The sequence below is a fragment of the Nipponia nippon genome, unplaced genomic scaffold (assembly GCF_047370975.1).
Source record: "Nipponia nippon isolate SJK-2023a ecotype South Korea unplaced genomic scaffold, ASM4737097v1 scaffold_23, whole genome shotgun sequence".
Lineage (NCBI taxonomy): Eukaryota > Metazoa > Chordata > Aves > Pelecaniformes > Threskiornithidae > Nipponia > Nipponia nippon.
The window spans coordinates 3,206,823-3,223,205 of NW_028262340.1; the positions used below are offsets into that span (position 1 = coordinate 3,206,823).

Genomic DNA, 16,383 nt, shown 5'->3' on the forward strand with positions numbered 1-16,383 from the left:
TCTGTATCCATTCCCTGGTATAGATGACACAAGAACCTCTGAAAGGAAAAGGAAAGTGGAGCATTACAGTGAGGCTGCTTACGTGAGCAGTAAATCCTGCATTGCAGAAAGCAAATCCTGTGTATTGTAATGGAGATTTTGGGCCCGTGTTGCTCTTCAGTAGCCATATTTAAATGAACTTTAGTAGCATATATTAAATAATTTGTAAAGCACTTTGGGATACTGCAGGATCAAAGTTATATATGTAACATACCCTACTAATGTTCTTGCAGGGTTATTCAAAAGAAAATAATGCTAGCTAATAGTCTTGTAGTTACATGTTACATCCTTATTGTACCTGCATTGTGAGATGATCAAAGAGGGAGGAAAAAACAATATTGCTAAACTTTTTTTTAACATATCTGTGTCTAGGAGAAGAATAAATCAAATAATATGAAAAGCCGCAGAAACACTAAACCAATAAAACAAGGTGAGCTAAGCTCATAGTCTCTTTTCTTTAATGTTTATAGATTTTTTTGCTAGCTATTATAAAATGAATAATAGTAAACAGAAGAGGAAAGGACAGTAGAGCTCATTTCACATTCAGAATAGCTTATTAGGTACATAACCCTCTTCCCACAGTCAGTCTTCTGAAATGTATTAGCCAGAATAGACCAGGTTTGCCTGCATGGTGGGCACAGCGCAGAGGATCGAGAAGGAGACAGCCTGATCCAAAGCTCACTGAAGCCAGTAAGAATATTTTTTCCATTGACTTTGGAGAGCTTCATAGCCACAGATGACAAATGCTAAATAGAAAATAAGTTGTAAACAACATGTGATTGATTATAGACTTTGGGTTAAATATACCTTAAAGCATATGTCAACTGGGGGGAGTTTTTTAATATGCATTTAAAATGTAATTTTCTGTGTGTTTGACCGTGGTCCTACTAGAATGAATACAAGCACTTGCCCAAGTTGTTGTTTTCATCGTCCGCGTATTGGTAGCTGCCTCTCTAGTAGATGCATTGTGGTATTAGCGGGTTATAAATATATGTGTGTGTATATGTATAAAAAATGTGAACTGGACAAAAATTCACTTTGTTTTTCATTTGTTTTGGGTTTATTTCAGCTGCAATTATATGCCTGTTTGTGCTGTCTTTTAGTTTATATCTGACCCCTTATTCCTCTGTGAAATATCAGGAGAAGGAATTATTTTCCGCAATTTTAAGTTATTATATCTTGTCCAAACTTTACAGTGGCAACTTTCCATGGGCAGCTTGCCAGCAGTCCGGGTGCCACAGCTCATTTGACCTGTGATACAATACATTTTTTTTTTAATGAGAAATGAGCACGGTTTTCCTACTGCTGGAATCCATACCTTTCCTCAAAAGTTGGGTAACACTGCCTCCTTTGGGGTACGACAGCAAAACAGCGTTGGCGTGTACGTGGGAGGAGAAAGAGAAGAGAGGGCAGAGCGGGAGGCATCTGAGAGAAACATTCATTTTTCTCTTTGTTTTTGATTGCTTAGTTGTTCCTGGAAAGAAGAAGGTATGGAACTGGGTTTCCTACTTAGAAGAGGAACGGATGCCAGCTGCTCCCCTAAAACTGTTCAGAGAGGTTGGCAGCTTTTTCAACTCTCTTGCTATGTTTTTCTCAGGCAGAGAATTACTAACTCAGTGGAGGTAGGATTGGAGACTGTCCTCAAGCCAGCAGTTACATTTATGAGTTGTTTCGTTGCAAGCAGGCAGTAAAACCCCCACGTTTGTTTCCAGCCCTGAAGCACTGTGGAAACAGGCATCTACCCTGTGAGTCTCATCCCAAACCAGGGTGTAAAAAATGCTGGTTGAATCTCGCTCAGAAATGAACAATGACTGTTTCGATCGGCCTTGGGTAGCTCTGGATAAATGGGCTGTTAGGCAATCTCCAAGTAACGTTGGAGAGGGACAGCTTAATGTCTTTCATATGTCCCGTGCTTCGGCTGTGGTTGTACAACACCCCTTCCACCCTTCCTCTGTAGAAAACTGCAAGTCGGTTAGCTCTGTGAATGTTGTAGATTGTCTCAATGAGAAGTGACTGCTGCGAGGGAGGGTGGAAGTTGTGTTCGTTCGTAGTCTGATGCGCTGAAGGTGGAAGAGGATGGGTTTAGCCTCGGTGAAGCTGCTTCTGCGCTCCAGCACACCAGCCCACGTGAAAAGTTCAGCTCCCAGTGAGCTCTGCAAAGCCAAGGGCTGTTGGCACCTTACAGAGTGAGATGAGAAGGAAAGTCAGGTAACCACAGCGGGTGCAGTAAGCCATTTGCAATTGCAGTTCAGATTTCTTTTTAAGCCTTTACTATACTTCAAATGTTTAATTTGGATTAAGACCGCAAATAATTGAAAAACACAAATGTTTTCTGGAATGACTGTGTAAATGGGCTCCAGATCAAACATGCCCTGTCCCTTTTCCCATTTGAAGATGAGAAGTTACCTTTTGGGAATGCCGGGACTGCTGACCTCGTGCTGACACAGGCAAAGGGATTTTGGCTTTCCTGGCCCTTTGTTTCTGCTAGCCCTCCTACATGAGGCTATGAAGGGGATTCTTTTGTGTTTGAATAGAGCTCATTTCTGCATCTGCTGAAAGATCTGTTCATAACTAATTGCAACAGACTCGTGGTTCAGTGGTTTTGAGAGATTAATTAGAATAACAAGTAAATCTGAAATATGGTGATCATGCCATTATTGATCTCTGTACCTGCGCCTGCCTATTAAAGCAGTAATCATTTAGTGATAGAATTTCTTCTCCGAGTTGAAGATTTGAAGCCTTAGGTTTATCTGATGACTGCACTGCAATAGATTCTGTCTTCTGGAATTAAAAAAAAGTGTTTCCTTCTTCCCCTCCCTCACAGTATCAGTCATTCCCACAAGGCCGAAACGGATTTAAAGTTGGAATGAAATTGGAAGGGCTGGATCCTGAACACCCCTCTCGATTTTGTGTTCTCACAGTGGCTGAGGTAGTTGCTCTTCCTGTCTTTGATTCCAAAAGTCTCATGTACATTTAGGATTTTTTTTCAATAAAAAGTAGAAACATAACAATAATAGTACTTCAATTAATTAATGGTTGGGAGGAGTTCAAGGTGACACTGAAGGAATAGCATTACATTGTTAAGGATCTATACCTGAAATTTTACTGTCAGATTTTTGCAATTGTAACTCAAAATAGTAAACCTACTAATTGCATGCAATGAACAAATATGAAGCAGAACAATGCAATTAGGCCCTAAGACTTAGTAAATATAAGGAAGTTAAAACGCTTTCATGCTTCTTCAATTATGTGAAATCTGTGTTGATCTGGTGTAGACATAAAAGATCTCGGGCTGTATCTGTACTCCAGATATTGCCGCACAGTAATATGTACATGAGTATGGAATAGGAGGCCAGTGAAATTACACTGACCAATTTTATTTTCAACTGTTTGAAGTGAGGAACGAGGAGCATGGCAACTGGGAGACGTAAATGAGGAAAAATAAAACTCAACTTTGAGAAATCAATGAGATCTTAAATTTACTTCCGTCTATAAATCCAATTATGGGAGGAGTGTTTGATTAGTGTTTTTCTTTAACTTCTTTATGACCCTTTATGATAATCAGAGCTCCCATCATTATAGGTACAAGGGTACAGAATGCGATTACACTTTGATGGTTATCCAGAGTGCTATGACTTCTGGCTTAATGCTGATTCCTCAGACATCCATCCTGTTGGCTGGTGTGAAAAAACAAGTCATAAGCTGCTCCCTCCTAAAGGTATGAAAAAAAAATAGAACGGTGTACAAGAAACCATAAATTCTACTAAGAACTAGTTGTCCTGGCTCTGCATATTTCATTTTTAGTATGATTTCATTGTGGAACTGAATCTGAGTGGCTTAAAGGGAAGAGGTGTAACTAAGATAGGGAATCACAAAAGAACAAAACAGCTTCCTTTTGATATTGCCAAAGATTGACATTGTTAGTCAAATTAGAAGCTCTCTATTGGATGAGCGTGTAAAGCAAGGGGTCTCTTTGGGGTTCAGGACTTGCTTCTTTCCTGCATTAAATTTCCTAGAAACGTTTGAAGGTTGAGATTAATGGTCGAACATTATACCGGAAAAGAGAGAGATGTTTTAGCTGAAATGCATAACCCCTGAAGATTGTAGGGCAGTTATCATGCAAAGTTCATATTCTTCCCAGGTAATTTCCATTTCTGAAAAACCAATCTGAATGTAACGGAGCTGTGTAAAACAATCTTTTTATCTCTCTTTCTAGGTTTCAAGGAGGGAGAATTTAATTGGACTTCCTATTTGAAGAATTGCAAAGCTCAAGCAGCTCCAAAGAGCCTTTTTAAGACCCTCAGCACTGTAAGTGGTGATATTGAATCCAAGATGTTTCAGATAGGTCTGATGCTAAGTGAGCTTTGACCAGAATATTTACGTGGTTTTAATACGCTCATGTTAGAGGTACAACCATGGTACAATCAGATGTGAGCCATTTCCTGCTGTGATTTATTTTTAAGATAGGAAACTAGTACAATTTTTCTTCCTTCTCCCAGTCACTGACTTTCCAGAGGGAGAATTTGTGTTTCCCTTCCTCCTTAATACTGGAGGAAAAGATTTACTCTACCATTTATTAAATATATTACAACGGTCTGTTTTGCTGTGTCCCTACACTCAAGATATTTGTGTCACTTCCCTCTAATTTAATCATTTCCAAAATAATTTCTGGTTTCCAGCAGCATACTCATGTGCACCATGGGATTCATTATGAGGCTATGGATCTTGAGCATTTTTCATCCTTCGCCCACTGTTACTTTCTTTTTGGTTGTTAGCCTCAGTTCCTGTATAACACTCGCTGCCATTTTGTGTCACTCAGATGACACAAAGGCCACGGTCTGGCGGATTTGACGCTGCAGAGGGACAGAGCACTGACTTCAGTAGGATCAGGGCCTAACGGTGCAGCTCTGCTCTGCTTCCGATGGAGTCACCTCTTTTCCTTGAAGACACTCTAATTTTTCCACTAATAAGGCCAGGCCTGCAATGCTGGCACTTTTCCTCAGCCAATACTCATCACTGCAAGGCATGTGCATCTTAGCCTTTGAATCTGTAGTGTTGTTGTGTACCTGGCGATTCTGTTATTTGAGCCACGTCAGCTCTTTTTTAGAAATAGTAACAATCATTGCCAGAACACATGGAAATCTTGTCTGTAGACCTCTTGCTAGTAACTGTAGTGTGTTTTCATCTGTGGGTTTCAGGGTTGCAACCTGCGACAAATGAGTTTGTAAGGGTAATTTAAATGGCCTGACCTAGAACATGGCTGATTTCCCTTTCCTGATGTCCTGTTCCTCAGCCTGTCACACCCTCTGGTTTTCGTCTGGGAATGAAACTAGAGGCAGTGGACAAGAAGAATCCGTCGCTGATGTGTGTCGCGACCATCACGGACATGGTGGATAACCGCCTGCTAATTCATTTCGATAACTGGGATGAGAGTTATGACTACTGGTAAAGAGATTCTGTTTCTAATATATATCTGCAAGTAGACTGTGGTTTATATGGCTCTTCCACTAAGGGTAATATCTAATATTTTAAATATAGTCACTAATGTTGGGATCTTAAATCAGTTTTCAAGCATCTGTATAATTACTGTGGGTTTTTACAAAGTGCCGGTTGCCCAGTAGCTTCCCTTGCTGTTTGAGTGCTCGTCAGTTGGCTCAGTGCAAAACCAGTGGGGTTAGCTGGAACTGCCTGTGGAGCGCTCGAGGAAAGAAGCGTTTGAGGTAATGCAGCTGGCTGACTTGGGTCAGGCCAGGGAATGTTCATGTTTTCTATTCCTCTGGCAGAGCTAAAGGAAGAGAAAGCTCCACTAGTGACACCACCTGGAATTAGTAACACCCTCTCCTCCAGGACTAGTAGTGGGTGTTGGCGTGCCTCTCTGCCAACTTACATTTGGAAGCAGGCAGTACTGAAGTCAGGAAAAATCTTTTCCATTCGCTTTAGCGGAGTTTGGCTAAGGCCCTTTGAAAATAAAAATGATTGCCAACATTTAGGCTTTTAAGTCCTGACCTGCTCTGCAGTTGTTCTGCATCTGAGAATTTTGATCCCCTGCCCTCGTGCTGGGGCCAGGTGGAATATTGGTCAAGGAAACATTTTCCCTTTTTGGTCCGTGTTTTCCAACCTACATGAGTGGAGCAACTTACTTTGAATTTGTCTGTGAAAGCAACACAAGGCACATGCTTATCAAAATAGCACTGATTCGATCAGTATTCTCTGTTCTCTCTCCCATCTTCTTTTGTTTTTTTCAGAATAGGCACCTATTTGGTGGCAAGTTGGTCTTTTCTTTCTTTGCCATAAATCCATCACGCAGAGCTTTGTAACACCGGTGTTTCCATTTGCAAGACTTCAGATCTCATTCCTTTACCATTTTAGCTCGTGAAGCTTTGTTTTCATGCTGTGTTTTGTTTGGAATTTGAAAATTTTAATGGGAAACATAAGCAAACAAAGCTTCAAAGTAGAGCTTGGCTGAAAACACAGAGGTTTTCCTAGATCTGAAAGAATGCTTTGGTTCCTTCCTCAGAGCAGATGTGACAAAAGGGGCTGTCTCAAATTGGCCCGTCGCTTCTTTCAGGGACTCAGAAGATCTAAACATGCAATAAAATTGGGAACCAGGCAAACTACCACTAGGTTTTGGCTAGAATTAATGGATAACGTGCAGTTCTTGGCAAAGACCTTAAAAGTAATTTCCCCTTCTTCCACAGTAATGGCGTTTCAGTTAGGGACGAGGGTTTGGTTTTTGTTTCTTCGCTTCCTTTGCATTTTAGCTCGGATGATCTATGTCCAGGCTGAACTGTGGTTGGTATGGTCCGGGGGGGGACTTTTTGTTTTTTTAAAGCACCAGAAAGTCGTCTTTGTATTTCTCTGTCCTGTGGGACAGCTTAAACGCCTTGAAAACTTGACGTTATAAATTCTAACGAGGTAATGCTTGTCTTTTACACCATGATCACACCCACTGAAAGCATCTGCTAACCCAGCAAAGGCGTATCAGTCAGCATTTGAAATTCTGCTTTTCTTTTTGCTTTAAAATTGACTGGTGCCAACTTTCTCTCTTTCATTCAGGTGTGAAGCTAGCAGCCCATATATTCGTCCTGTTGGCTACTGCCAAGAAACTGGAACCCCACTGACAACACCACCTGGTATGTTGAAAGTGAGACTTATTTCCTGCCTCAGTCAAAAAACGTGCAAGCTTTCTCTTCCACATAATTACATATTTGCAAGTTACAGGTTGCGTTCGGTACTCTTTTCTCTACTGAGTGAACAATATTATTGTTCATGCTTTTTGCCACTGCATTTCATTTTGTTTCATAGCTCTTTCAAAAAATGGAACGGGGTTTGGTAATTTGTAATTGAATTTGATTTCAGAAGGGAAATAACTTTGAAGTATTTACAGCATTTCCTTTAAGGTGAGCTGGAAGAAAGAGGAATCAGTATCATGATTTCATAGATGATAAGATGGAATTTCTGGAAATGAAGGAGTAACTGAAGCCACATCTCTTTCTGCCGCACTGGAATTCAGTAAATGAAGAGAATGTTGGCAAATGAAAAAGGACAGAACGTACAGGAAAATCAATGTTGTTTTCAGGCCTTGGAAGTGCTCATTCACCTTAAAAATAACAAAAATTTTAAAATGTTGTCTGCTGTTTGCTAGATTGACAGCCCTGGAGCAAGAATTTCTGTAATTACTGTGTATCAAGTTTGGTAGAGTGGGTGGCGCTACAAGATCCCTCTGCCTTGGAGGAATGAGCCTTTGTGCCTTTGCTGCAGATGCAAAAGGGGTTGTAAACACTTACGCTTTCTTCAGCAACACCGCATCTGTTCCTGCTCCTGGAACGTGCAACAAGGCTGTGGCGTGCAGCTCCCCTACTCGTATCATGATTGCCTGTGCCCCCAGCAGAATCTGCAGTCAATTCTGGTTTCTCTGCTGAGAGATTTATGCGTAGCAATTTGCAGACTGTCCTATGCATTTAGTCACTGCACCCTCCTGCCAAAAGGAAACAATACTGAGGCTGAAAAATAATGAAATAGGAGGGGGAAAAAAGTAGAGCAGTTTCTTAAATGTAGCTGCCAGGGAGAGACATCCCATTGTTGTTAGAGTAGCACACCCATGTAGGTGTCTGAGATGATGGTAATGGCAATGGAGCCTTTTATCTCCAGACTGCTGGTTTTACTCAGCTATGGGTGAGTAGGTAGCAGGAGACGAGAAATTTCTACAATCTTGCAGGCACTCACACATAGAATAGTTAATAAAATAGGAAATGAATTCAGTGATGCCATTGCACATCGCAGAATCCTCTGACTAGCTCTTAATTGGCAGCTTTCTCTAGAGAATAAGTGTTGAATAAGCTGTACGGAAATGAACTCTTCAGGTCTTTCAGGTCAGGGTTAAAGCCCTGTGTGGAAGCTAAGGAAACTTGCGGTGCTGCTGTGTGTGCTGTAAGTGGTGTGTATGAATAAACAGACCACTTTCCAGCACCATCCATTGTAAGTGCTAAATTAACATAATAGCCATGTGTTACATAGCTGCTTTTCTGTTGTTTGTAACAATAAATGTGGGTTTTTCTTACTTAAATGTTAATTCTCTGCTTTTTTCAGGATACAAGGATTCCAAAGTCTTCTCATGGGAGAAATACTTGGAAGAAACTAATTCCCAGGCAGCCCCAGCAAGAGCATTCAAACTGGTTGGTGAATCTCTTTGATTGTCCTAGATCAGGAGGGTAGGGGAAACTGCTGTATCTACCCTTTCTTGCTAGATGCTTTCTTTGATGGTGGTTCACCACGTCTGTGCCAAGAGGGCAAAACTGGGTTTTTTACTTTGAGTTTAAGATCATCTGTCACTGCTGCTAAAACAAAACACACAGCAGACTACAGGATTTTTTTTTTTTTTTAATTCCATAAAAAGCTGTCTTGGAAAGGATTTTTGACTCAACAGCTTAACTTGCTCCATTAGCAGATTTAAAGGAAGAGCCTTCAGTCCACACAGATAACTGTAGCTTTCAGAGGAATGTATGAAGGGCAGTACCTTGCCTCAGAGAGGCCATGGAGAAGAGAAAGAGCTGGTCTTCTGCTCAAGGTCTGACTGGGTGAGCAAAGGGGATCTCCCAGTTGATATCTGAGCAGGACTGATGCTGCTTGAACAGACTTTCCAGACTCTCCCTTCGTAGGGGTCAGAGGCGGATATCACTGGCCTGCCGCTGGTGATGTTTGGTGGGGAAGGGAGGAAGGGGTGGGGTGTGTGCGTGTGTTTGAGGGGGAATGAGGAGCATGCAGTTCCTCCATCAGGTGTCCCCTCCGCATGAAGTTTCAAAAACTTCTCTAAAATATTGTCACCTTGCAGTTGTGCAAATCCTTCTTCCCCTGGTTGGTTAGGCTGGAATTAAGGTAGAGTGAGAAGTTCCTATCAAGGACTTAAATGTTCTAATATAGATCTTAGTTCTTCTAGGGAGGAGCCAGCTGTGCCCTCCAGAGACATAAGCATACTAACAGATGATGGAGCAGCTCTGCCAGACTCCTAGATGGAGGAAGGTCATCCTGCAGACTAAATCTGAGGATGGTGCTCTCAACCTTGGGACCGTGAGCTTTTGTTTCTTACATTGGAAGCTCACTGTGAGCAGAAACAAAACAAAAGCCTTTAAAGTAACTTCATAAAAAAAACCCCCATACTTTAAAGTTTGTTGGGTTTTTTTTCTTAGCAGCTTCTTCTGCACTGCTGCTCACCTTGCTAAACTTTGTAATATGTTTAAAAACTTTTCTGTGCCGTCGTGACACTTGTCTTGATTCCTTTCGATGAAGTTAGCGTTGCAGGTTAATACCTGCTGCCCTCCCGTATATTTTGTTGGTAAGCTCTTTGGGACTGAGGAGGAAAAGCAATCAGGGAGGCCTCAGATAAGGGAGGTAAAAATCCAGCCAGACAAGTTTGATAATTGCTAGATTTCAGCAGGTGTCCATTTGAGGTTGTTGGGGGTTGCAAGGTGGGTGTCAGGGAATAGGAAGAGGCTGGTTTTGCCTCTTTAGAGAACTGTAAGGCCACAGCTGGAGTTATCTGCGGCACAGTTGAACTCCAAAACATCCCTCGGATTAAGGTTTTCCAGAGTTGGGCAGACAGCATCGTCGATCATGCAGCGCAGCGTGTGAAGCACCTCGGAGCCAGCGTGCAGGATAATGAGCGAAGCTTGTCAGTAGGACATATTTGTTGCCCCCAGGGTAGGCTCAGCCTTTTCCTGAGCCGTGCTCGTAAAATCCCAGCAGTGCTGGAAAACGGGAACCTTCAGAATACACGAGCGACAGAATGCAGCAATTGGTCTTCTACACAATAGAGGAACAATAGAAGTAGTTTTGTAGAGACAAATATTTTGGAAAGATAATAAAACAAAAAGAAACAGTGAAGAACGACCTACTTAAAACTCCCAGTCTGAAGTCCTCAGTAATCTGTCATTACGGCACTCTTTCTGCAGATTTTCAGAATGTGTTGAGAAATGTCACCTGAAGATAACAGGGCTTTGCTCAGGACAGGGAGCCTTTTCAGTACCGAGTACTCCCTGTTTCGGATTCTTCCAAAGTGAAGTGTCTTCCCAAGGGGGAATTCAACTGCCTTGTCTACCTCTTTTCCTGTTTTACATACGTCTCTGCAGCCATTGTTTTGCTCCTTCAGGTATCTGGCTTTGAGAGAATAGGAGAAGGGCCAATTCTGGCTGTCATGAAACTCCAGAATATAAATTAGCATCCAAGACTGTGTTTTGAAAATGAGACAGAAAAAAAAAAAGGCATTTGATATATCAACAGTTAATAGAACTCTTTCAAGATCAAACCTCGTTATTTTTCTGGCTTGGTTGGTCTGAAGTGCAAATACATGGAACAGTTATTGATTTTTTTTTTATTATTATTATTATTCCAGCTAGCAATTACAAGAAATCAGTACATAAAAATACGGGTTGAGAGCCAGAACAGGCATTTCTCACTGAATTAGTTTTTAACAGTTTTCAAGAGCTATCTTATGTAGTCTGGAGACACTGATCATCAGCACAAATAGCAGATCTTGTGTCTGGATTTCTGCCTTTTCCTCCACCCAAAAACGCAGGAGGAGACAGCTGGGTTGTCAGCATCCCTATTTCAGCCCATTGTCTTGGGCTGTCAATTCAAAAACATTCATAAGCTACTACCAAAAAGGCAGCAACCCTTCAGCAAGACTTAACTAGTCCTGCTCATCTTCGGGGCAGGATTTTGTTCTCTAGCACTGAGGTTCCTTCCTCAGGGAAGACGGGCAAGGTTGGCTGGTTCAATAAGGTGCTCTTAAAACTAAAAGCAGTTTAGATTGTCTGGCTTCCGATGTGTCGTGCGGCTGAAAGCCTGGGGATAATTGTCTGCGTCCAGGTGAAAGGACCAAAGAGAAACTTGAGGTTTGGAGTCTGTAATCCCCTTAGCTCAGAAGTGGACCTCCTTCCCCACCCCCAGCTACTGGCAGTAAAAAGGGTAAGGAAGATAGTGAGGGAAGAGTGATTATAATCATCTTTTCATTAACCTGATCTTGTTCAAAGACACGATTTATCATCTCTTGCTAAAATCCTGACCTTTGTGTGCCGAAGTGAAGAAGGACGTGTTTTGAATGAGTATCCAGTGCTCCATAACCCCCAGCCGAGGAGGTCAGAGGAGGAATTTGCAGTCAGTCATTTAAAGATAAATGGAAAAATTGGTAAACGCTGTCTGTTACTTAGAGGTTTATATCTGTGGGTGCTGCAAAGGGCACGCGTCAGGTCAAAGGACATTCTGGAGTTTTTACAAAGTAGTTTGACCGCTGGGGTTTGAGAGAAAGGGGAAGTCAGCAACTGCAGGTGGGAGACTTCGGCAGCTGGAGCTGCTCACGAGGCCCAGCACTGCAGTTCTCGGCAGTCATCCGTAACAAGCAGATACAGTTGTTGTTGAAGTAGATGGTAACCTGCTTGATGAAGGTAACTGTAATATCCAGGTGCCAAGAAGGGTGTCACGTAGTGTGGTGAAGAGGGACGGCATGCAGTGGTGTGTTTCAGGTGTTCAGCTATAAGAGTGGTGAACTGGCCACCGTCCTTGGCAGATGTGAGATCATCTCTCTGCTGTGTTTGGGAGTTTTGCTGTCGGACTGCGGAGTCCGTGTGTTGGTGGAGCTTGTGGTAGTATCTGGCCTTTTTTCTGTTAGGGAAGCACCTCTTGCCCTGGCTGTGAAATGCTCCTCTGCACTGAGGAAGCTAAGACTTCCTCCTGAGTAGTTTTGGGCTGCTGACAAACCGACAGCTTAATCCTCTAGGAAACTCTGATTTTAACCTCCGAATCAGGCTGCCGTGTGAGATCAGGGGCCAAAGCTGCGCAGGCATTTGAATGGTAGATGAAAAGTTCAGCACATTTCGTTCAGAGCAGGTGACTAGCTCTGAACGCCCAGACTTGTTAGCATTCTGCTTACAATCCTCTCTTACAGCGTCCTGCTCACGGATTCCAAGTTAATATGAAGTTGGAGGCTGTGGACAGAAGAAATCCCATCTTGATAAGAGTGGCAACAATAGTTGACAAAGATGACCATCGCATTAAGGTATGACCTTGCTTCGAAGTGCAGAGCCCTTGTGCTGAGGAATATAGTGATTGGCAGTACAGAAGAAATACTCATTTGGTATGAGGAGCCTTGCAGATGATCTAGCCTGCAGGCTTGCCCAACTCTTGATTTCCGTTGTTTTGTCCTGTTGAAATCTGATGGAATTGCCTGGTATTGTTAGTTACTGTTTTAATGTAACTATTTTGAAATAACACTTGACAGCATGATTTTCCATCTCTTAGCAGTTCCTGTGTGATCTGTGTGAGCGAAGGCAGCGTTAATGTTCTGCTGGTGGGAAGCTACCTGACAATTTTTTTTTTCCTACCATACTTAAAGGAAAACCCAAAGCAAGTTAAACCCTGGTACATGTGGGCAGCAGCTTCATTCTCCAGTATGAATTTGTTACGTAAATGCATTTTAACTAATACCATTCACATAAATATATTGCCAGAAAAATCTGTTGTGCTTTGGCTTCTGAGAAATTAAGTACGAGCCAGCTAAAGTGGAGGCCGCACCAACGGAGGCTCCTTGGCCACAGGTCTCTTTCCCAAAGGGTGATTATGTGGGCAGGAGTGGAGTTCGCTCCCCATTAGCCATTTGATTCTCAGTCTCATCCCTGCGACTGCAAGCAAAAGTCAAGTTTCGCCAATATATAGTAGCATGATACTCAGTTCATACATTTGTTTGAAACTCTGCCACGTAGACAACCCACTAGCCTTTAAACGGCAGTGATCCTTGGTCTGTGTTAACCTGACCTGGATCTGAGTCCTTTCATCCAGCAGAAAATTCTATCTTGTTCCCTGCAAAACTCACCGAACTCATTGGCTTTTATAGTGTTTTGGGATCCTCAGAAAACAAAACAATTAAATGAGCAGTTGTGTTTGCATAGATTTAGTCTTTGAGTATAGAGTATGCTGGAGCACCCCATGGTCTGTGCTTTCTTGCGGACCCTGTGATTTGACTGTGTCGCCAGAATCTGTAAAACATAGATGCAGGGGTCAGGAAAACAAACAGTTACACTGAGCACAAAGGACGATTGTGCTTGACTGGAAGACTGAATGAATCAGCCCCGAGCTGAGCAAATGCGGGGGAAGTTAAAATAAAAGCTGAGTCATGTCCTTAACTTGTCTCTCACTGAGGTTGTGTGCTTCTTTTAGATACATTTTGATGGTTGGGACCGTAATTATGATTTCTGGGTCGATGCAGACAGCCCTGATGTTCATCCAGTAGGCTGGTGTGCAAAAACTGGACATGCTTTGCAAGTCCCTCTAGGTAAAGTAGATGACATCATATTGTTATGTTGAATAATTCTCCTAAGTGCAGTCTGCTCTTCAGATGCAGGGAGCATTTTACAAATCTGTTTAACTTTTTTTTTTGTATTACCAGGTGCTGTTGATCGAGTGGGAGCAGTGGGACAAGCGTGTCCTACTCCAGGCTGCCACGGTATCGGTCACGTCAGGGGACCACGATATGGAACACATTATACGTATGTATATGAGATCTTACAAGGGTTCTGACTGCTGTCCATAATAATAATAATGCAGCAATAAACACCTGCACTGCACTGAAATTATCTCAGGGTATTTATTCTGGAGATAGTTATAACTGCAATTCCAGCTCCCTCTTGTGTCTAAATGTGCTGTTTCATCATAAATTCTGTTTACACCAGTATAATCATTGCAACTGCAATGCAATCCAACATAGATTAATTCACTCCAATTTCTACATTCCAGCATTACTGAAGGGATTTTTTTTTGTAAAATAATATACCTAAGAACAGCATAGAAGGAGACAGTTGAAGAGGGAGGGAGTGCGGGCAGACTTTTAAAGTATAAGAGCGAGGAGAGCGAGCTCACATGTTGTGCTCTGCCTTTTGATTTCTTATGTGCTCTTGGAAAAGGAAGGTTTTTCTCGATTAAACTATTTTAAAGAGCAAGAAAACAATCTCAGACGGGAGGCCTGAAGATCTAGTAGTATATAATATGGTAAAGGGCTTTGCATTTTTCAGAGTGAAAGTTGCAGGACTCTCTTATTTCATGAAACATGGTTTAGACAAACAGGTTACAGAGGAATAGCTCTTCTTGTTCTCTGAGGTGACTCTTTAAAAACATGACTTTGGGTTCTAATTCTGCCATGTAGTCCCCTGCTTTCCCGCATCTAAAGCTGGGTAATAACATCGCCCTGAGTGGTTTTGGCCTCACTTTTTCTGGGTTTGTTGATGGATATGTCTGCCTGAGGCTGGTAAGACTGTATGACTTCAAAACATGCATCGTCATTTCTCTCTCTTTTTTTTTCTCTCTTTTTTCCTTTAACACAGGTTAGTTGGCTGCCCGTATTCTGATGTGAACCTCAACAGAGAAAACTTGTTACAGGACCGCCTGAGTGGGGAGAGACCTTCCCCCAGCAACAGCATGCAGAAAGCCAAGAGGCTGGAGACTCCTGCCCCGTTTCTGTTGGGGGCAGGAGAGTCTTCTCAGGAGGACTCTCCACAATCCCGGTGAGCTGAACCCTTTTCTTGGGCAGGGACTGGGGAGCAAAACCATTTTACAAGGCTGAAAAACACAGGAATTGGCAGAGAAGCAGCAGAGCATTGAGTTCATCTGTCTGTAATATTGACCCATGCCCCAGACGCTCTTAACCCAGAGCAGTGCACTTTTATACCCTCATATGCCTTAATAGGTTTCTTGATTCCTTAATCCTGCTGCTCTGGTGACATTCCAACAAAGGAAATTGCATTCTGTCTCCATAAATTTTTCCTTGCCGTTGCAATTTAAAATATATTCTTTTCCTTCGTTTCCTGTCCTAAAACTGTCAAGCAAGGTTATTTTGCACTATTAAACTGTAACTGCAATCCACCCCAGTCGGCTGCATTACACTGGTAGGCGTAATGACTGCATGTGTATCGCTTGGCAAACAAGATATTTTATTTTCTTACATGAAAATCTTGGAATGGAGTATCACTGAAGCAAACTGTGTATTGGTTCTTGGGCTGCAGGAGGCAGTTAAAATGTGTCATGGGACAGACCCAGACACGAAGGCTTTTATTATTGTCACCTTTAGTCTGTACGAATCCAGTCTCACTAGAGCAAACTCCAGCAATACTTCTGGTCTTTGTTGTATATAAAAGCATATATACATTTTCAAGTTCATTTGTTTTGCTTAGATTTACAACGTTTTCAAGATATATTTGGCCAGAAAAAAGGAGTACTTCTTTCCCCTCCCCAGCATATGTGGCCAAAGTTTGCCTCCTCCCATCCCAGAAATGTGCAGGGGTCTCCATTTGCTAACCTCAACACCAGAATTGATTGCATTTCGATAGCACTGTTACCATAAAGCTCTCCACGGAGCTTTGGGATTCTCCCAGAATAAATGGCATTCTAAAATTGTAATATATTTCTGTTCTTCTAAGTATTTCATTTCCCAATAATGCAGGGAGGTCTGAATTCAGTATGCAATAAAAAACCTGATACCACCTTACTGCTTGTCCTTGCTTGGGCAACTGTGTAGCTCAGTTTATGCATCAAACTCAGTCATGGAGACTCTTAAATGTTATCCGGAGGTATCAAGATTCAGAAATATTAAATCTCTTGATTTCACCAGAACACATGCTTCAGTGGGTTTCTTGTAGCTGCTGGGATCAGAGCCTCAGTCCAGAGGGGCTGATTTATTTCACATAATCTCTCTCAATCTGCACTGAACAGTAAAAAAGCACTTTGTACTGCGCCAGTAATGACAGTGGGGGCGAAGAAGGCTTCTGCCACTAGGTGGTAGTTGTTGCTCTCACTTGCAAGGAG

The 16,383-nt window shown here is 42.2% G+C and overlaps 1 protein-coding gene across 1 annotated transcript in view; it reads left to right on the plus strand.

Annotated features, from left to right (window-relative positions):
- LOC104017817 (lethal(3)malignant brain tumor-like protein 4) overlaps positions 1 to 16,383 on the plus strand; it is a 55,951-nt gene that overhangs the window by 24,155 nt on the left and 15,413 nt on the right. The window contains exons 6-17 of the mRNA XM_087761281.1: positions 412 to 469; positions 1,508 to 1,596; positions 2,864 to 2,968; positions 3,622 to 3,757; positions 4,256 to 4,347; positions 5,333 to 5,484; positions 7,096 to 7,172; positions 8,629 to 8,714; positions 12,479 to 12,589; positions 13,747 to 13,861; positions 13,976 to 14,075; positions 14,907 to 15,086. Coding sequence (XP_087617407.1) covers positions 412 to 469; positions 1,508 to 1,596; positions 2,864 to 2,968; positions 3,622 to 3,757; positions 4,256 to 4,347; positions 5,333 to 5,484; positions 7,096 to 7,172; positions 8,629 to 8,714; positions 12,479 to 12,589; positions 13,747 to 13,861; positions 13,976 to 14,075; positions 14,907 to 15,086 — 1,301 coding nt within the window. The remainder of the gene's footprint in view (positions 1 to 411; positions 470 to 1,507; positions 1,597 to 2,863; positions 2,969 to 3,621; positions 3,758 to 4,255; positions 4,348 to 5,332; positions 5,485 to 7,095; positions 7,173 to 8,628; positions 8,715 to 12,478; positions 12,590 to 13,746; positions 13,862 to 13,975; positions 14,076 to 14,906; positions 15,087 to 16,383) is intronic.